Genomic DNA, 22443 nt, shown 5'->3' with positions numbered 1-22443 from the left:
AATTCCCGCTACTTTGGAGACAGACAAGAGGATTACAATTCAGTTCTTTTGTGTCTCATGGTTTTAAGTCCCATCAATATAGAAATGTAATAATTGACTCTACCTTGTTGATTGCATTTCTTCATAATTGGGAAATTTCTGCAATGTGAAAACTATCTGAACATCCTTAAATAGCTGCAGTACCTGATTCTGTTCTGTGAAGTTCCACTAAAACAAATACCCTCTACATTAATTAATTAATTCCTTCCAGGTGTCTTAGAAAGAGAGAGACAAACAGAAAGGAAATGTGGAGTTGGAGTTTTATTTGAGATTTATACATAAGCGTGTGTATCTCTTAATTAAAGATGTTTCTGGTTGAGTATTATGTCATAACCTCCAAAATGGGTGTTTCTGCTTGATGTAGTTTTAAATAGTGTCCAATGAGTAATTTAATAAAATTGCTTTCCTTCTAAGATAAAGTAATTTTATCTTTCTGATGGCATAAGGAAAAGAAAACAAGACAAATAATAGCTTTAAAAAATAACATGAGGGGGCTGGATTTGCAGCCCAGAGTGCTTGCCTCATACATGTGAGGCACAGAGTTCCATCCTCAACACCACATAAAAATAAATAAACAAAATAAAGATATTGTGTCCATGTGTAATTAAAAAATATTTAAAGAAAACAACATAAGGGGCTAGGGTTATAGCTCAGTGGGATAAAACACTTGCCTAGTCTGTGTGAGGCACTGGGTTCAATTCTTAGCACCACATATAAATAAATGAAAAAAAAAGCTACAAAAGAAAAACTTAAAGAATTAGAAGTTTAAAAAATAATAATATGAGGGACTGGGGTTGTGGCTCAGTGGTAGAGCATAGCATGTGTGAGGCACTGGGTTCAATTCTCAGCCCTGTATATAAATAAATAAAATATAGATCCGTTGGCCGGGTTTGGTGGCCCATACCTGTAATCACAGTGGCTTAGGAGGCTGAGACAGGAGTATCATGAGTTCAAAGCCAGTCTAGCAGCAGTGAGGTGCAAGGCAATTCAGTGAGACCCTGTCTCTAAGTAAATACAAAATAGGGCTAAGGATGTGGCTCAGTGGTCAAGTGCCCCTGAGTTCAATCCCCAGTGCCCTCCTTCCCCCCAAAATCCATCAACAATTAAAAAAAAAAAAAAAAAAAACACTTTTTTTTAAATAGTAATAATATGAGTTTGTTGATATCTGCAAAAGAAGCTCATAGGAGAATCATTCATTTGTTATGAAGCCATTTTAATAGATTGAAACACAGTAAAACAACCTAGTGTCCCCAAATTAAGCTAGTGGCTGAGCTGATATGTGATATGTCAACATGTCCAGTATCAAAATTACACCCACTTTTTGTTGTTGTTATTGTTTCCATGGTTTCTTTTTCTTGCTTTATCAAAGGATTCCAAAACAAAAAATTTAAGAAGAGGTGGAGTTCTTGGAAGTGCTATTAATTTATGTGTTACGTTCTTTTTATGTACTCAAAATACTAAACGTTTCTAGTTCAAGTGTTATGGATATCCAAATATACTATTACTTTCCGAAATGCTTTGAGGTCCTTGGACAGAAGCCATTGTAATAACACTGTACCAACTATTTGACACGGGGTATACATGAAAGGAGATTCATGATACAAGTCCAAATTAGTGCTGATATCATGTCACAGTATGGTATTCTGCAGCCTCTTGATTATGAAAGATTATTTCTACATTTGGTTCCAGCAAACACTATTGTGCTATTCTGAAATCCACAGCACAGAAATTATAAGACATCCGCTCATACACAGAAAGCAAATCACTATTCAGCATTTCCTGTTCTGTTTCCTGCCAATTTCAGATAATTAAAACTTTTTTTAAACCTTTTATTCTATTCTGCTTTAATTCTGCTTCCTCCACCAAAAAAGAAAGATTAAGAAATTAAAACTCTATATAATAACAACAACAACAAATCTTTGCCCTAGTTTTTTCTTATCCTGTGACATTATCTCTGTCTTCATTTTCTCAGACCTCAAGATATCATTGTATTTGTAATTGGAGGAGCCACCTATGAGGAGGCTCTAACAGTTTATAACCTGAACCGGACCACTCCTGGAGTGAGGATCGTCCTGGGAGGAACCACGGTGCACAACACAAAAAGGTAAAAGACAACAACCATCCCTGCGGCTCTCTCCCTTTTCCCAGAGAATAAAGCTTAAATTCCCTGTAGGTTGGAGAGATTGGTCAGTGATGACCAAACTCCTATTAACAAAATGCTCTGTGTATGCAGCATCAGTTCATAGAATAATTGATCATTTGTGAGATGAAGGTTCTATAGTCCCTTAAGTTCATCACTCACTTTATTAGGTCAAAGACCTGGAGAACCATCCTATGCTGTCAACAATTTGTGTGTTCTGTGTTCAAATAAAGAGAAACCCAGTAGTCATAGGCTGGCATTTTAAAAATAGCTAAGCATAATGGCATTAAATTGACAGTTTTTCTATTTTGTCATTAAGTACATTGTTTAATAAGTATTTAGTAAGAAGACTACAAAGACAAACTGAAGATCTTGTCTCAAGTTAGTCATTGTCTATTAGGAAAGACAGAACAAAAAAGTAAGAAAATAAGTGCCTGGAGAGACAGAGAAAAGACTCATGGATTCTTAAGAGTGGCTATAGGAAATCAGCAAACGTTTCATGGAAAAGACAGTATGAAAACTATGCCTTAGGCAGAAAACTGGCATATGGAAAGAGAGTATATTCTAGGTAGAGTTAACCACAAGGACAATTTGTGAAAGCTGTAGACAACAAACATACACAAAGAACAAGTAGTCAGCTATCTGGAAGGAGTGTTAAAGTAAAAAGATTGTTATAATTATGGAAGGGCTTAGATGCTAGGCTAAGTAAGGAATTTGTACTTTTTTATGTAGAAAATATTGAAAGTTTTTAAGCAATGAAATTTTAAAAGAGTCACAGTACTTTAGGAAGATTAATTTGTCAGCAAAAGGTAGAGGAAAGAGAAACTGGAGAATTGTGGCAAGATGATTGAATTTAGTGATTGGGGCCCCTGAGAAAGCAATGCATGGATAACTGGGAATCATTAAAGATATTTGTGTATTTTTCTTTGTGTATTATTATTTGGTTTAAAAAATACAACTTTCACCTTTATTATGATATAATATATGCTTATTCTGAAATTTGTTTGTTTGTTTTTTAATTCAGGAAGCATATAGAAAATAAAACCTACCATAATCTAATCACTGTTACATTTTGATCTTTTCAGACTTCTTCTAAGCCTGTATAGCCATTTGTGTTGAGTGTATGGGCAGAAATAGTTCTCATTGTACAGTCTGCCTTATAAGTTTCATTTCACAGTTCGATAGAAACACCTTTAGTGTTTTATATATATATATATATTTTTTTTTTTTCCCTCCCACTCAGGTAAATTACCTAACATCTTTGTCAGTGTCCAGAGCTCATTGACCATTTGTATATTTTTTGGGTGAATTACCCATTCATGTTCTCTACTCATTGCCAGGTATTTTTTAATTTTTATGAATAATTTTTCAAAAATTCTGTATATATAATTAAAAATTTTGTCCATTCACATTGTATTTTACAAATCTTTTTCTTCTATTTGATGTTTTTATTTTATTCAGTGTTTTGCAATATGAAAGTTTTCTTGTTATTGTGTTCATTTTATTTAGCCAAAACTACCAGCGATTTCTGCCTTTGGTATTTTGCTTGGAAAGTTCTTTCTCCATCAAGATTATACTAACTATACTAACATCCATTTTTCCATTGCTTTTAGAACTCATATTTAAACTTATATCTTCATAATCTATCAGAATTTTATTTTGGTTTAAACTGTTCTGTAGAGTTTTCTTTTAAAACTTTGAAAGAACTATTTTATTGAACTATTATTGTATTTTTGTCATTAAGTACATTATTTAATAAGTATTTAGTAAGAAGACTACAAAGACAAACTGAAGATCTTGTCTCAAGATAGTGCTCCTGACTATCAAATACCTGGCATCTTCTCTAACACTACTTCTCCATTTCTCTCGATACCAACTGGATGCTGAACAATTCAATTCTAACACTAACTGGAGTTAGCATCAGATCTCATGAATTAAAGAGACTCATTTCCACAAGACTGTCGGTCCTTCAAATGCCAGTCACAAGTCCCAGACCACCCATACTCTGTCTGACCACCTATAAATTCAGGATTCTCATGACCACTTCTCCAAGTTTGAGAATTTATTAGAAGAGCTCACAGAACTTTACTTGCATTGCCAATTTATTAGGAAGGACACAACTCAAAAAACAGCCAAATGGAAGAGATGCACAGGGCAAAGTACAGTGGCGAGAGGGATTTTCCAGGTCTGCTCCAAGCACACCACCCTCCCAGTACCCTACCAGGCTGGAACATCTTCCAACCTAATCATTTAGGGGAATTTAAACAGGTTTCATTATTTGTGTCAATGGATTAAATTATGATTGATTAAACTATTGGCCATCTGGGATTAACTCAATCTCTAGTCATTTTCTCCTCCCTAAAGGTTAAAGGGTGGGCTGAAAGTTCTGAGCTTTAGATCAAGACTTGGTCTTTCTAGTGACCAGTCCCCTATCCTGAAATATGTAGGCATCCTTCAAGGATGGCCTCATTGGTATAAAAGACACTCTTATCACCCCTCAGCAAGTTTCAAGGGTTTTAGGAGCTATGTATCAAGAATGAGGGACAAAGTCAGATATCTTAATGTGATACCACATACATGTATTAAATATAGAAAAATATATAAATGATAAGACATCTCAATAAAATATCACAAAACAAATAATTCAGTATAGCCACTGCCAGCACCCTCAAAATCACCTCTTTTGCCCACTCCATGTCTTAACTCCCCACAAAGTAATCAATATTAAGACCTCTGTCACCATAGATTACTTTTATTTGTCCTTAAAACATATTTGTTGGGGCTGGGGATGTGGCTCAAGTGGTAGCGCGCTTGCTTGGCATGCGTGCGGCCTGGGTTCGATCCTCAGCACCACATACAAACAGAGATGTTGTGTCTGCCAAAAACTAAAAAATAAATATTTTTTAAAAAAAAACATATTTGTTGCCAGGCATGGTGGCGCACACCTGTAATCCCAGCAACTTGGGAGGCTGAGGCAAAAGAATTGCACGTTTGAGGCCAGTTTCAGCAGCCTAGCAAGCAACTTAGTAAGATCCTGTCTCAAAACAAAAAAATAAAAAAGGTTGGGGGATGGGGTTAGGGATTTAGCTCAGTGGCACCCCTGGGTTTAATCCTCAGTACCCTCCCCCCAAAAAAAGATACTTGTTTACTTGTTGAATAAAGAAATAGAGAAATAGACACCAAATTTTTCCCTCCTGTGCTGTGGATCAACCTAGGCAAGCACTCTACCACTGAGTTACATCCTCAACCGCCATAGAGGTTAAATTAATCTATCTCAAACTTTTCTCACAAATAGATTTGCCACCCATTTTCCTCGGTTTTGTTTGTTTCATCCTGACTCTTTCTTTCAGTTTTCTTCTTACTAAAGAATATCCTGTAGTAATTCTTTCAGCTACTGGTCAACCTGTCATTTTTGTCGGAAAATGTCTTAGTTTAGCTAAGTTTAGAATTCTAGGTTGATAATTTTCTCTCAGCACTTAAAATCAAGATGAAAATGGACTATTAACTGTTGCCATTAAGAAGTTTGCTCTTAATATCATTATTTTCCTTTTGTAGGTAATCATCTATGATTCATTTTGAATATTAGTCTTTAATGTTTTGGCTTTAATATTCTGTATCTAAATGTTTATATATTTTTATTTATGTTACTTGATATGAAAATTTGTGTTTGGCATATTTTTGGAAGTTTTCCAGTCACATTTCTTTGAGTATCGCCACTCTTTCATTTCCTCTTCTCTCTCCTTCTAGAACCTCTTATGAGATATATGTTGGACATTCATCTGTTCTTCGGGCTTCTTAACCTTTCATTTATATCACCTATCTGTTTTTTCTATTTGCTGCCTTCTGTATAATTTTTTCAGATCAGTATTCCAATGCAGTTAAACTCTCTCTAGCTGTATCTAATTTACATTTAATTAAATTTTAATTTAAAATAGTTACATTTTATACCTATAAGTTCTATTTGCTTCTTATTCAGATTTGCCTGATATTTTTAATACTGTGTTTTTTTGTGTTTTCAACTCCTTCATCATCTTTCAAAGCCCATAATTTTTCTTTAGAAATTACAGGAGTACCTACAGAAGTTAAGTACCTCTATAATCTAAAGTACTTGGAGGTGTGATACTACTATTGTATCTGCTAACATTAGCTCACAACGAATCATTTCCACATGTTCTATTAGTTTGAACCATAAGTCATTTTAAGCAGAGTTTTATTTATGGGACCCAAGAGGCCTAGGTTGAAGATATATTTCTCCTGCATAGTTTTCCTTTCACTTTGGCTAGGTATATCAAGAACATTATCAGTCTGGAATCATTTTTATGTTGATTTCTATATAGTACTTGAGGTTTCCTGCACTGTTCAAAACAGTGCCAATTTAGGTTCAAACTTCCTTGTTATCTCTCTGTACAGATAGATTTTTTGTAAATCTACTTTTTTAGTATGGTCCTCTACATTATGTGGGAGTCTTGATTCTAATTCCTCTTCGTATTGAAGTGTATGCCTTGTTTCCTGACCCTATGTGGCTTTTAAAACACAATGCTCTTGTTTAATAACACTAGCACACGTCTATCAGGTAGCCATAGCATTGGCTTATACTTACCAACCTAAGTTCTGACTCCATTTTTGTGATGACTCTGGAGACTTCATTTCTCCTTAGGAGGTTAGATATTCCAGAGACTAGTCATTTTAAAGGGAAAGGAAGGAAGGTGAATGTATTAGCCAACAGGTCCTGAGTACCACCTGAACAATCACCTGTCCTGCAGTTTAGCACTTCTTAAGACGTTTTGGGGTTTTTTGTTGTTGTTGTTGTTTTACATTTTTTTTAAGTTGTAGATGGACATACTACCTTTATTTATTTATGTTTTTGTGGTGCTGAGAATTGAACCCAAGCGCTCCACCACTGAGCCACAACCCCAGCCCCTTCTTAAGACTTTGGACAGACAGAAAAGTAAATCCTGCTAGATGACCCCAAATCAGCAATCCTCTTACTCCCAGATTCCCTTTTAGGTCAGTAATAATGACTGCACGTTATAGGTTCGCTATATTCAATTAAAATTGAATTAGATTCAATTAGGCCCTTATTAGCTATAAATCTGCAAAATGATTAATAATCCTCTCTTCCATTATTTTCCCTTTAACTAGCAAAGTTGTATAGTGCCTATAGACATTCCCCTACCACCACCAAGTAAATAATTCCTTCTGGTTCTAAAAAATAGATAAAACTGTTTTTGTTTGTTTTCAGGACTGGGCATTGACTCCAGGAGTGCTCTGTCACTAAGCTACACCCCCAAAGTTTTTGCCTTCTTTCTTTTTTTCTCTTCCTTTTTTTTTTTTTTTTTTTTTTTTTGTTGTTGTTGTTGTTATTATTGTTAGTTGCCCAGGCTGGCCTCCAACTTGTAATCCTCCTATCTCAGCCTCCCAAGACACTGGGATTCCAGGCATGCACTGCAACACCTGTGAGGATGTGTCTTTAACCATTGTCACATAAATGATTCTCAAAAAACATTGTATACAGTGGAAGTCCCTGACACCATCCCTGATTATTTCCTTATGATAAATCTGCAGTGAGGCAATCTCAAATACGGCTAGTAGAAATGTACATTGGCATAACTTCTCTGGAGAACATTTGGCATTATGTATTCAGAGGGGTAGCATTATCTTTAAGGCTCTTGTTGTTGTTGGATTTTGTTGGTTAGAAATGTCTTTTATCTTAACTGAGGAAGTGGTGATGTAACTGGAATGTTAGTCAAATTCATCAAATGATACCCCTTAAAGTCAGTGAATTTTATTGTCTGTGAATTATATCTCAATAAAAATATTAAAATGTAAAAACGCAAAGCACCATAGTACCAAACTGATACTTTCTCCTTGACACAATCAGAAAGATGGAAAAACAATTTTTAAAAGAAATGGTTTTCTGCCAGGCGCGGTGGCACATGCCTGTTATCCCAGCAGCTCAGGAGGCTGAGGCAAAAGCCTGGCGAGTTCTAAGCCAGCCTCAGCAAAAGCAAGATGTAAGCAACTCAGTGAGACTCTGTCTCTAAATAAAATACTAAATAGGGCTGGGATGTGGCCCAATGGTTGAGTGCCCCTGAATTAAATCCCTGGTACCTGCCCTGCCCCCCCCAAAAAAGAAAGAAATGGTTTTCTTACTGCATGATTCAGTGTTATTTAATGCCATGTTCCAGAAACCCGATGTCAGCTGGTATTCTGAGGAACACACTTTGAGGAATACTGGTCTATGGCAATCTAGACAGGTTGTGATGACAATGAGAACTAAAATGTACTGAGAACATACCATGTGCTAGTGTTCCTCTATACTTTATACATATGCTGTCCAGTGGTGTAGCCTCTTAGCAGTATGGCGCTACTAAGAACATGAAATGTGGTTATTTTGTAAGTAATACACCTGTAATCCCCAGCAACTTGGGAGGTTGAGGCAGGAGGACAACTATCTGAACAGCCAAGACCCTCTCAAAATAAAAAATAAAAATGGCTGGAGTTTTAGTGTGGTGGTAGAGCCTATGCCCCTGGGTTTAGTCCCCAGTAACTAACACACACACACACACACACACACACACACACAGATGAAGAATGAGATTTAAGTGACCATGTTATTCTTTGAATAAAAGTGATTAACTTGATAACTAGTAACAGCTGGTATTTTAATGACTATCTGAAATGATGCCTAAGTCTTGATAGTGATTTAACTTTTCAGTAAATCGGTGATATTAATCTTTTTTTTGTAGAGAACACAATTAAGAGCTTAGAAAACAGTTGATTAAATTTGAAGCCCGAAAGGGGCCAATTCATGTTATCAAGAGTACTTTATAGATTTCTGCCTAAACCAGTAACACTAGAAACTTGGACCTTCTCCTATAACCACAAGTTGGTTGATCTCTGAATTATTTACAGAAAAATTAGGATACTATGACAGAATTTGCATTTCAAAGAGAAGAGAATCCAGAGCTCTCTTCTTCACTTATTGGCATTTCAAGTTCCTGTTTGAAACTGTTGAAACCATTACCTTCTTTGTAAAGATTTTCTTGGGAGTTTCTTTTCCTCCTATGACCAAAGTATGAAACATTGCAGAAGTCATAATGGAGTGCACTGCCTGCACCGACAGGCGTTTATTGAATACTGATTGCATGTCAGGTTCTGTTCAAGGTTAGAAAGATGAAGGCATGTTCTACACCTGCAACATCTTAATGTCTAATGGGAAAATAAACATAAATGAGATCTAATAAGATCCTTCTTTTAAAGTTGAATTTAACTGAAGACTCAAATCTAGGTATATTTCCTGATTCCAGTTTATTTATGTACATAACATTTTTAAATTAAAAATAGCTTTTCATTACAAAATCAATACATAATCCTTGTAGGAAGAAAAATTAAATGTAGCTAAGCAAAAAACAAAAAAGATAATAGGGGGCCTGGGGTTGTGGCTCATTGGTAGAGCGCTTGCCTAGCATGTGAGGCACTGGGCTTGATTCTCAGCACTGCATATAAGTAAATGAATAAATAAAGGTCCATCAGCAACTAAAGATATATTAAAAAAAAATAAAATAAAAAGATAATAGGAGGTGGGGATTTAGCTCAGTGGGCAGAGTGCGTGCCCAGCAAGCACAAGGCTCTGAGTTCCGTCCTTGGCCCTGGGGAAAAAAAAAAAAGAAGATAATAAAAGTATCCATATTGCCACCATCCCATCATAGGGAATGTTGTCAGCATCCTAATGCATACACTTTTAGACTTTTTAAATAAAAAGAAGTATACGAACATGTGTTTTCAATGAAAATACTCATCTATGTCATTTCTAATGACTGAGTCACATTCTATTGGATTAAGCCACAATTTGTCAGTCCTCAGTTTTTGGTTCATTCAGCAAATACTTATTGTGCACCAAGTTCCAAGAGCTATCTTGAGACTGGACATATATTGAAGAACAACAACAAGAAGAATTTGTTTGATATTAAATTTTTGTAATTTTTCTATAATAAACATCACTTTATATACATCTTTATAGACATATCCAGTTGTTCACTCAAGATATGCTATATGCCAGACTACTTAATTCACTGTGTATATTATCTCATTTAATCTTCATGATTCAAGAAGTAAGATTATTATCATCACAATTTTATTTATTTATTTATTTATTTATTTATTTTGGTACCAGGGATTGAACTCAAAGGCACCCAACCACTGAGCCACATCCCTAGCTCTATTTTATATTTTATTTAGAGACCAGGGTCTCACAGAGATTCTTAGCACCTTGCTGTTGCTGAGGCTGGCTTTGAATTCTCAATCCTCCTGTCTCAGCCTCCCAAGCCACTGGGATTACAGGTGTGTGCCACCGCTCCCAGCAGGTGTAAGCGTTTTTAAGATGCTAAATTACTAAATTTACAGCCAGGAAAGTCTTCTATACCTTTATAATCTAAATACCTAAAAGTGTATTTATACTTTCACATCATGCCTTGCCAGCACTGAGGTTAGCTGCTGCTGATTCTTAAACTTAAATTTTTAAATCATCAATTTATATGTGAAAAGGTTGGCTAAAAACCAGTTTACTTCAACCCAGATGCAAAGAAGAATGAACTAGATTAATACTGTGAAGCTTAAAGAATGAAACAAGAATCAGAGGGGTAGATGCTCTCTGGTTCCAAAGCAGTCTTCCAACTCATCACTCCTCGCTCCACCTCCAATGCCATACGATAAACACTTTTCTTTTGCTTGAGCTAATTTGGATGAGTTCCTATTTCTTGCAACCAGAATGTGACTTGTGGGAAAATATTATAGGAAAACATTCTCTCTCACAAGTTTGTAAGAAATGCCTTTTTGTGTGGTGTGTAAAATTCAATACAGCGTTTGCATATTTCTTCCAGGATTTGTTGGGTAAAATAATAAAAAGTTAAAATGGAAGAAAAAGTCCAAACATGCTAACTCTGTATAGTGGGTCACTTCATTCCTCTGCCCAAACTGTACTACTTTATTTTAAGAACCCTTACTTTAACATAATTCAGGGGCAGGATTGTATTATTATTCCAAGTAGAAATACACCAAGGCAATGATAAAACTTACTGTGGAGGTAGTCCAGAGGCCACATGGCCTTCGTGTTCTGAGAGGAGAAAAACCTTGTGGTTCCATTTCCATTTGTGCTCACTTAAAATTTCCCCTTGGAAGCCCCCAGCATCAGTACCTCTATAATTAAAGACTTACAAAGAGTCTTCAGCCTCCATGGCTGCTACAGCTGGGTTATTTGGGGCTTTGTTTCCTATTTTTTTAATAGTAGGCATGATTCTTCTGCTGCAGTTGTGGTTGCTCTGACAAATCGATGTGGCCTTGAATGTCCCCAGTGGTGGGAAAGCACATCTATAGCTCTTTTCTTTCTCAGACGATAACCTCCTTTCAGACTTGTGTGACTGATATTATAGGCATTTCTGTCTCCAAGGAATCCGTCTCTTACCCCGTGGGATCTGAGGGCAATTCCTTCCTTTCTCTTCACGTGGTATTCTAAGGAATAAAACATGCACAATGCTGGATGCGTGTAGAATTCCATTGTGTTCTCTTTTGTCCTGTGGAACTAAAAATAGGGTCAAGGACTCCATTTTTCCTTTGTTTTATTTTACTTAGTTTGTTTTTCATAAGTCAGGTGTCCTGTAAAAAGGTGGGACTTGGGAAGGAGTAGCTATATTTTTTAATAGGCAATTACATCTTTTGGAAGAAAGTATCTCAGGTGAAGTAACCTCAGTGGAACTGGTTATAATCAAGGAAATATTTTATACCTTAATTGTTTCCCAAGGTCCACTCTATAGAAAATTTGGAGAGATAAAGTTTTTCCATATTTTAAAAAAGATTTTGTAGTCAACCGAGTTCAGAAAATGCTATTTCCCTTTCTTGGAAAAATTGCAAATCACATTTGCATGTTAAAGAATCTGAGGAAATCTAGAGTAAAGAACCTCACTCTGAGGCTGGAGTTGTGGCTCAGTGGCAGAGCGTTTGCTTAGCACCTGTGAGGCCCTGGGTTCTATCCTCAGCACCTCATAAAAGGATAAATAAATTAAATAAAGGCATTGTGTCCATTCTACAATTAAATATATGTATATATATATATATTTAAAAAAAAAAAAGAATCTCACAAATTAAAAATTTTTTTTAAATCAAAAAAAGAAAAAAAGAGAATCTCACTCTGGCTGGGCACATTTGGCACACGCCGTAATCCCAGCAATTTGAGAAGCTGAGGTAGGAGGATCACAAGTTTAAGGCCAGCCTCAGCAATTTAGCAATGTCCTAAACAACTTAGTGAGACTCTGTCTCAAAATAAAAAATAAACAGTGTTGAGGATGTGTGTGGATGTGGCTCAGTGGTAAAGCATTTCTGGGTTCAATCCCTAGTACCAAAGGAAAGAATCTTGCTCAGCACTCAGGTTTTGTGGTTTTTATTGTATTTTAATATAACATTTGATAATTGTAAAACAAGATATATAACACGTGAGTTAGAAGGCATAATTATATAATGAACGTCCTTGAACTGTTTGTTCACTTAACTCAAGAGAAAACTAGAAAATTGGCAGTAACATAGATCTACCCATGTGTTCCTCTTCAGTTACATCTCTCATCTTCCCACAACAAGAAAGCACTCTCCTAAATTTTGTGTTTAATTCCCTTGCTTTGGTGGGGAAAGGTTGTATTTTTGTCACTTATCTATGTATTTCTAAATAACATGTTTATGTTTTTGAGCTTTATAAAAATGATATTATACTTTTTTCAGTAAATATTGTTTCTAAGAGTTGTCAGTATTATTGCATGTAACCTTGTTCATTCATTTTTCAGTGTTGTGTAAGATTTTATTGTGTGGATATACCACAGTCAACTTCTTCGTTTTTTATTTTGTTTTTTTACTATCTCTGTTGCTTCTCTCAGGAACAGAAGAAATATGAACAACGAGTATTGACAGAATATTATTATTACTTGAGAGCAGTGGGGAGACTATTTATGGAGTGGCTATAAGCTACTATTCAAGGATGAAACTAAAATACAAAAATAAATAGGATGTGCCTATCTTTCATGAGCCAGTGGGGGGAATCAAACAAATCTATTTTTCTCAAATTAGAATGTTATCAGTCCTAGGGACACACAAAGGCACAAAATAAACATGACACATCTTTTGGAGTGTCCATTTTCTTACATTTTAGAGGGATATGTGGGGGATAATTAAATAATTTAACTGAAAGTGCCTTAAAATATGTTTATGTCAAAATTTAAAAGGTCAATTTATGAAAAATAGTAAAATCATACATTTTTAAAACACTAGTCAAACTCAAAGAAAGGTGTAAACTGGTCTGCCAATCCAGTCTACCCCTCCAAGACCAAAATTTTTTTTCTAAGACCAAAAAATTCTGCTATTAGGGGTTCTTAGGTCTGATAAAAATTTGAGAAGTGTCAATGAATATAAATAAAGTGTGTCCCACCTAGAAATAACTAATTCTAACTGAGTACTCCGGAAGTGCTTCACATAAAGAGTGAGCAGGATCTCCGCAGGGCCCCTGAGCAGTCAGGGCTGAGAAAACATGACTAAGAGCAGGAGGAGGAGGAGGAGGAGGAGAAAAGCAAAGCAGAAGTTCTTTATGGTGGAGCATATGTCCAGAGAGGAGCAGGATGATCCTTGTGTAAGACTCCTGGTGTGCAGACCTAGATGCCGAGTGCCAGCCTCCTCTGTTGCTCCCGATACAACTGCTATTGGGTATTCAAAAAAAGTTTGCATAGTAGGCGACATCTGTACTGGGAGGCCTTGACGCATTTAAAACTTGTATCTATTCATGTATTCATTCAGCAAACCGTTCAGTACTTACTTATATGAAGACGGTAACGCTGAGGGTGTACACCAGTTGTAAGAGAAACCAGGAGGAAAGAGCATCACAAGGGGCGCAGCTGCTAGGGGGCTCGCCCTGCATGCCAAGGACCTGGGTTCATCCCCAGCACCACAAGAAAAAATTTTTAAAGTAGAGGAGAACATCACAGCTCCCACCACCACTGCTTCTAGCCACCTTCCACCTGTCACGCTGGATGGATGCTCTTGGCTAAAGCCAGCCCTTCTAAAATGTGGGCACGAGATCCCTCCTGCCCACCTCCTCCAGAGCACACTCCACACTTGCCCCCCTTTCTTTCCAAATCACTTCCCCCACCACCCTGTCGGGTCATTCAAGAAGCATAGAAACACGCTGCTGTTTCCTTAAAACCCTCTCTTTAGCCTCCTTTTTCTCTCAGGGCTTTCTTGGGTGTCCTCTCCCTCGCCTCCTCCCTCACCCTCCTCCCTCACCTCCTCCCTCACCTCCTCCCTCACCCTCCTCCCTCACCTCCTCCCTCACCCTCCTCCCTCACCCTCCTCCCTTACCCTCCTCCCTTACCCTCCTCCCTCACCCTCCTCCCTCACCTCCTCCCTCACCCTCCTCCCTCACCCTCCTCCCTCACCCTCCTCCCTCACCCCCTCCCTTACCCTCCTCCCTTACCCCCTCCCTCACCTCCTCCCTTACCCTCCTCCCTCACCTCCTCCCTCACCCTCCTCCCTCACCTCCTCCCTTACCTCCTCCCTCACCCTCCTCCCTCACCCTCCTCCCTCACCCTCTTCCCTCACCTCCTCCCTTACCCTCCTCCCTCACCCTCCTCCCTTACCCCCTCCCTCACCTCCTCCCTCGCCCTAACCCTTGGGCAGGGAATTGAGCCCAGGGCTTATTGCATGGTCAGCACATGCTCTGCACATGAGCTGTGCCCCAGCCCCTCTGAGGCTTTTACAGCAAGATACTCCAAGATGTTGGCACTCCTCTCTTAATTCCTCCCCTCATCTAGTCTCTTCAACCCACGCTCTCCTAAACCACTCCACTCATTCCCCAGATTGCCCTTGTCATGGTCCCCAGGAACCTCCATATGGCTAAACCCAGAGTGAATTTACTCCTCATTGTCTTGTCCTATGGGTAGCATTTGACACATTTAGTCAGTTCTTTTTACTTTTTCCCTCCCCCGCGGTTCTGGGGATGGAACCCAGGGCCTCACACATGCTGGGCCAGTGCTTACCACTGAGCCTCACACTCGGCCCCTGAAACATTCTTCTTCACTCGCTTCCAGGAAATGCGCTGTTCTGCCCTTCCTACTTCAGTGGCCATTCCTCTGTCCTGTGCTGGTTCTCCCTACTTGGGGGATTTCTGGGACGCAGGCCTTAGACCATCTCTTACCTCCACACCTGCTGCCTTGACAGTCTTATCTGGTCTCCTGATTTTAAAGTCTCTCTATCCACTTCTGACTCCCAAATTTATATTTTTAGTCCAAAGTTTCTTAACCTTAACACTCTAATAATTTGAACCAGATAATTTTTGTTGTAGGGAAATGTCCTTTGCATTGTAGAATTTTCAACAATATCCCTGGCCTCTACGCACTAGATGCCAATTATTACAATGAAAAATGTGGCCAGAAATTGCCAGCTATCCCCCTGAACGTGAAATACGACACCTCCATTGAAACCCTGTTTCTAGTCTGAACTTCTTCCCCCAACTCCAGACTTCTGTGCCCATCCTCCCCCCCTACTGTCATTTCTACTTGAATGTCTATAAGCATCCATATTTAATGAGATCAGAAACAAACCTCTGGGGCTTGGGATATAAGCCAAGGGTTAGAGTGTGTGTCTGGCATGTGTAGGTTCTGGGTTCCCTTCCCAGGGCTGATGAAAACACACATACATCTTCTTCCTTCCTCAACCTCATCCCCCTCAGACTTCCCACCGCAGCATTTCCACTCTTTGAGTTACTTAGGTGAAAGACCTTGGCGTTTTCTTGACTCCCCTGTTCTCTCACATCTGTGTCCTGATTCATCGGTGAATCCTGTGAGCCTTACCTTCACAATCAGTCCAGAACCTCATGTCCTCTGGCTATCATACTGCCTCACCCTTGTCCCCCCAGACCTCTTCTCAATATAGGAGTAGAGTGGTCATGTGAAAATATGTGATCTGGGATATGTCACTTTGTGAAAAACCCTCCAGATATCCCTCGTTTTACCCAAAAATCGAAAATCCTTACAACCATCAGCAGGTCTCCCGCGATCTCCTCTTCACACTCCCCTCCATCCCCTCCTCTGGTCTGTCTGATCTCATCCTTGCTACCTCACACCTATTCACACCAGCCTCCTTTCTGCTCCGTGAACATCCAAGCCTTGGCTCCTTTGCACATGCTCTTCCCCCAGGTAAATGCTCTACCACCTCATGCAGGTCTTGATTAAATGTCCGTTTATCAGTGAGGCCCTCCAGGAGCACTGAATTTAAAACCTCACACCACTGACAGTGTCTCCAGTTCTTCTTTCAACGGGCTTTATTTTTGTCCATAACATGTTCTTCATCTAGCATTGCATCAGGAGAACAAACTCTGAAACTAGAATGTCTAGTACTGTAAGATAAAAGACCTTGACTTTTCTGTGCCTCATTTTCTTTGTCTGAAGTGGCGTAGTTTCTACCTTCTTCCTGTTCTGTGTTATATATCTATTTTTTTACCCATTAATTACTTTTATCTTTCTTACTCCCCCATTGGAATATAAATTCCATGAGTCCAGAGTTGGTTTTTTTATGTTCTTTCTTGTTTCTAGCACAGTGCTTTTGGCACATAGTATGTTCTCAATAAAATATTTGTTGATCAAATCTGTTGTTATCTTTGAAAAGAGTAATGGGGAGAAGAGTCAAGGAAGACATGAGATTTTATGTGTGCTATTTAAAACTTTTACAGTATTTGCGTATCACTTGTGCCCTCAAAAATTCACAGGCTTACATGAAAAGTAGACATGTAGACAAATTACACACAGTGTAAGATACAGAGAAGCAAGCAGGTGACTGACTGTTTAGGGGGAAGGCAGTACAGGCAAGGACAGCTTCCTAGGAGAGATCATGTGAGAGGTGTGTTTTAAAAGAGGCATAGTTCCACTAGACAAAGTGTGAGGCAGAAGGGATATTATGTGTAAAAGTAAAGATACATGAAAACCTAATAGTGTCTCCGAAAACTGGGAGGAAAGGGAAGAGGAGCTTTCATTGTTTTAAGATATTAAAAATTCCATCCTATTAGTCTCCCTCACCAACTCCCATACTCAAATATCTCCAGCCAAGTGTTTGGCTTAATTAGAAGCTTACTTCTGCTTAACGCTAATATCTTAGCAAGGCGCAGTGGTGCACACCTGTAATCCCAGCAGCTCGGGAGGCTGAGGCAGAAGGATTGTGAGTTCAGAACCAGCCTCAGCAAAAGTGAGGTGCTAAGCAACTCAGTGAGACCCTGTCTCTAAAAAGAGCTGTGGATGTGGCTTAGTGGTCAAGTGCCCCCAAGCCTGGTACAAAAAAAAAAAACAAAACTAATATCTTGGGGTTTTCTCATTTTTTAAAAAATATTTTTTAGTTGTCAATGGACCTGTATTTCATCTATTTATATGTGGTGCTGAGAATCAAACCCAGTGCCTCACACATGCTAGGCACTCTCTACCACTGAGCCACAACCCCAGCCCTGGTTTTCTCATTTAAAAAAAAAAATATATATATATATATATATATATATATATAGACAGACAGAATACCTTTATTTTGTTTATTTTTATGTGGTGCTGGCATCGAACCCAGGGCCTCACCCATGCTCAGTAGGCACTCTGCCACTGAGCCCCAGCCCTGCCTGGTTTCCTCATGTTTTTGAAAGTCATTTTCTATTTTCCTGTTCCCTACAAGTTCTTTTTTTTTTTTTCATCATACCATTCTTCAGATTTTAGGTTCCCTTGTTGTCTTGGTTACAAGAAACTAATATGTAATTTTTTATTTGAAATTTATTTTTCAATGATACCTAAAAACCAAAATACATATTTATGGGGTATCATATGACATTTCGATACATATATTTTCCAGTGATTAAATCAGGATAAACATACCTGTCTTCTCAAATATTTCTCATTTCTTTATGGTAGAAACATTTAAAATCCTTTCTTCTGGCTTTTTAAAATACAAAGTGCATTACTGTCACCTATAGTCACCTCTTGACAGTAGCACCCCGGGACTTCTTCGTCCTATCTGCCTGTAGCTCAGTTCACACTGACCCACCTTCCCCATGGCTCCCGCCCTGGCACTTCTGATTGCTGTCTGTAGGTTACAGTGGGCAAGGAGGAGCACATACTTTAAATGTACACCATACACATATGTCATTTTGTGATGTTATGTAGCTAGTTTAGGGATATAGTGATGAGCTTAATTACATTTGTCATTAAAATTTTTAATTCTGTAAGTGTTGGTCCCTAGATCTTTACCAGAGACTTAGACAGTGAAGACCCTTGTTTATTGATGTGTGACTCAGGACTTTTTAAAATCTGGGTGGAGGATTCTGTTTTTCCCACCCACCTTCCTCTACCTATAGAGTGGGGAACGCACCCTTGATCGCGGTACAAACCAAGAAGAGCAGCAGTGTCAACTCACCGATGACTTAGTGAGTCTCTGGTGTTACCCCTGTTGACACCATGTCTCGTGGTGAGCTGTGATTGGGACCCGTCTCTGAGAGCCCCTGAAGATAAGAATCGTAACAGGTGTTCATTCATACTCCTAGTTCAGTGCCTGGTTCACAGTGGACGCTCAGTAAACATTCATTAAATTGAATTAAACTGAATTGAATTGGATTATAGCACCACAGGAGATGGGGATTTTTGAGTTTGCATTTTAAGTGAGATTGATTTAAAACAAATCTAGAAAGAAAAATTATTCTTTTTGTTTTGTTTTTAAACATAGACTAAATTTAGGATACAGCTAGCTACCAGTATGTTCACTGCCCATAATCTTTTAAGCATTCTGTGCAATGACTCACCGAAGTCCCCAAATAGATTTTTTTTTTTTAAGTCACAATGGCCATAAGAAGCAAAATAAGGTTTGGAAAATATAGTGTTTCCTTTTTGCAGTCAGCAGTGTAGGGTCTTGTTGATATACAGAGGAGGATCTTTCAAGTATAATTTTAGCAAAGTTATTTTTTCCTTTGTGTTGAAATGAAACACAGATCACCTGAAAGTTCCTATAGGGCTTCTCACTTGTTTCATTCTTACTAGGAGTCACTCATCAAAGACCTGTGATGTTCACTTTCAGAAAAGCAACACCACCTCGTTTCCTAACACTTGTCTTCTGACCTCCAAGCGTTCCAGTCCAGCTGGCCAACAGACCAGGCCACCCAGAGAGGCCTGTGTTTCAGGAGAGTAAATAAACTCAACATACTCCTTTCCCTCTACTTAACTATTTTTTTTTTCTTTTGCAAAGGAGTTTGGAATTTAAATCCTTCAAACCCAGAATCTTCCAGGTCTGAAACTATGAAACAATAATAATAAAGTACCTGGTCATTCTTTCAACCCTTTGTCTTCTGTAGATCTGTCTCCTTCTGAGAAAGTCCTGAGCATACTTATAAATACCATCCAAATAACCCCTGTGTTATAGAAAAGGTTCTCTTGCCAATGGGTTGCTAGTTTAATTAATTCATTTCTTCAGCATATCTTTACTGGGTACCTTTGCTAAGCCCTGGAGAAACAAGCTGAGTAAAAGGTATTCCCACCCTGAGGAGTTCATGATCTATTTTGGCAACAAGAATATAGACAGTGCCATGTTAATAATACAGTACTAAAATAGCCCTAGGACTAAGGGATAATAGTGGTACAAGTGACAGTTCAGCATGGGGGGTTTGTGAAGGCTTTGCAGGAAAAGTGATTTTTGATTCTTAGCCTTAAAGATAAAAAGGATTTCGGCAGAGAGAGAAGGGGCAAACTTACATCTCAGACACAGAGCACAGTAAGAGCAAAAGTATGGAGGTATGAATGTTTGTGACACGTTTAGGGAAGAGTGAGTGCTGTTGGGCGTGGATGGCAGGGACTACCCTGCGGGACACTGACCTAGACAAGTGAGGGGCAGCCTTAAAACTCAGATCATGCTGAAGGGCACTGTCTCCAGTCCATGGGTTTGAATCCCAGCTAAGCCACTCACTAGCTGTTGTGACACTGGCAAGTCACTTTACCTCTCTATAACTTTTTTCATTTTTTCAAATAAAGATAATAGGAGCAGCTATTTCATAGGGCTTCTTGTATATATATTCACACATACATGTATAAAACAGTTCTCTGAACAAAATAAATACAATGTATTATCAGGCCACAGTAAATGTAAATACTAGTTATTATCAGGCTACAGTATGAAGGGCTTGAAACTTTATATACATTTTTCTGTAAGTAAAAGGTTTTAAAGAAGAGGTGAGAGTATGCAATATGATATAATCTGTATTTTAGAAAAGTTACTCAGGTGTGTCTTTGGAGAGTAGATAAAATAAGGAAGAAACTCAGGCACAATAAAAGTTCTGAGACAATTTCAAGAGTATAGGTAGAAGATGCTGATGTAACATGGTCCTGAGTTAATATAGGAGCCTTGCCCTTTAAAATTCTGGGTTCCTATCTAGAAATTTCAAACTTAAAATCTCTCTCTCTCTCTCTCTCTCTCTCTCAGTACTAGAACTGAACCCAGGGATGCTTTACCACTGAGCCACATCCCCAGTCCTTTTTATTCATTTTGAGACAGGGTCTCATCAAGTTGCCAAGGCTGGCCTTGAACTTAGAATCCTCCTGCTTCAGTTTCCTGAGTCACTGGGATCACAGGCATGTGCCACCTCACTCAGCATAATATTAATCTTAACAGACGTTACAAATTTAATCTAGAAAACACAGTGAGGACCCTGGGGAAGAACACAAAGGGACTTTCCTTCTGGTTTGGATGTGTTAAGGCTCAACTGATAACTTGTATTTTACACCAACTATCAGACCAATGCTTTTGCATCCTATTCATATCTGTCTATGTAGTTCAGTGTCATGAGCAAGGTATTCTATTTTTGATGATACTTTTGCTTTTCCTTTAAGTAACCTCAAGTCTTCTTGTCAGCTTCCTAGAGGAAATTCTGGCTTCTGGACTGCACAGCCGGAGCAAGGAGAGCTCTCAAGTCCTTTCCAGGCCAGCAAGCAGGAGATGAGATGATGATGGAGAACGTGGAGAACGGCACAGCTTCCCCCTGGCCCCCCACAGCCTCCCACTGACCCGAGGGCTGGGAGAGGGTCTTGTGCTCTTGTTAGAATTCATCTCCTGGTACCTGTGGTTCCTGAACTGCTAGCACAGACACCAAGACTCCCAGAGATGCGCTCGCTGAGAATAAGTCCGAACCCTTCCCAACCTACTTTTCTTGTGGTTTCTTTATCGAGTAAATGTATTCCTTGTGTATTTGATAGTACAATCACTTCAGTTTATGGTGGATTTTGTTGGGATCTTACTTGGGAAAAGAGTTATCAGATCCCAGGGGGTTTAAAAGTAATCATGTATGTACATGCCACCTTCCTCGATTTCCTCTCTTCCCTTGACCCTTTGTTTCTTTCTATTAACCACATGCCTGCACAACTCAGTTCTGAGAACTTACCATGTTTCTTTAGAGAGCCATCCAAAAATTGTTCGTCCCTACCCTGGAACTTTCTGTGGCACTGAGAAACCGTGTATGACCACAATAAAAAAAGCATTTTGTGAAATGATACGAGTGATTTCGTTTTATTTCTTTAGGCTTCCTTTATGGAAATTCAAAAAGTGAGGCTTGAGATGGCTTTTTTCTTTTAAACATTTTTTAGTGTTTTTTTTGTTGTTGTTGTTTTTTAATGTGGTGCTGAGGGTGGAACCCAGTGCCTCACACATGCTAGGCAAGCGCTCTACCACTGAGCCCCAGCCCCAGCCCTAGCCCTTGAGATGACTTTATACCAAACAACGCAGGCATTGCCTCTACCCAAGGACATTTAAAGTACACCAAAGCAAGAATTATCCTGGTATCAATTTGCCTCTCAGGAAAGCAGAAGAAAGTGATGGCATCAGTGATGCCAGGAAATTAAGGCACTCTCAGATCATCATAGCAAAAACACCACAGTTCAATCTCTCCTTTAGTCTTTTGAGGCTCAGTTTCCTCATTTATAGTATGGGAGTAATACTGGTACCTTCCTCCTAGGATTGTTAAGGGTTAAATGAGATAATACCTGTGAAGTACTTAGAACATTGTCTGCACTGATAAAGGTAAATAAAATGGATTCCTTTCTCTAAGTTGGGGAATACAGGATTACTATGCAAAGTAACTGGCATGAGACCGGGAGAGAGTGTGAGGGAGTGTGAATGCTTCCAGTGCAGGGAAAGAAACGGAAAAGCTGAAAGATGGGTCCCTCTCCATTTTC

General features: G+C 38.7%; 1 protein-coding gene across 2 annotated transcripts in view; it reads left to right on the top strand.

Moving 5' to 3' along the window:
- The window catches only part of Vps45 (vacuolar protein sorting 45 homolog), a 55995-nt gene extending 34236 nt beyond the window's left edge, over positions 1-21759 (top strand). Inside the window, exons 14-15 of one of the 2 annotated variants that reach the window (XM_027953726.2) lie at positions 2012-2143; positions 21128-21759. In XM_027953726.2, the coding sequence (XP_027809527.1) occupies positions 2012-2143; positions 21128-21215 (220 nt within the window). In that variant the 3' untranslated portion in view covers positions 21216-21759. Of the gene's footprint in view, positions 1-2011; positions 2144-21105 lie in introns of both variants that reach the window. The other variant, XM_071618478.1, reaches the window with a different exon arrangement.
- Positions 21760-22443: the final 684 nt, after the last annotated feature.

Source organism: Marmota flaviventris, chromosome 10 (genome assembly GCF_047511675.1).
Source record: "Marmota flaviventris isolate mMarFla1 chromosome 10, mMarFla1.hap1, whole genome shotgun sequence".
NCBI lineage: Eukaryota > Metazoa > Chordata > Mammalia > Rodentia > Sciuridae > Marmota > Marmota flaviventris.
The sequence above is the reverse complement of the archived record's forward strand: the minus strand, read 5'-3'. Positions and strand labels throughout refer to the sequence as shown.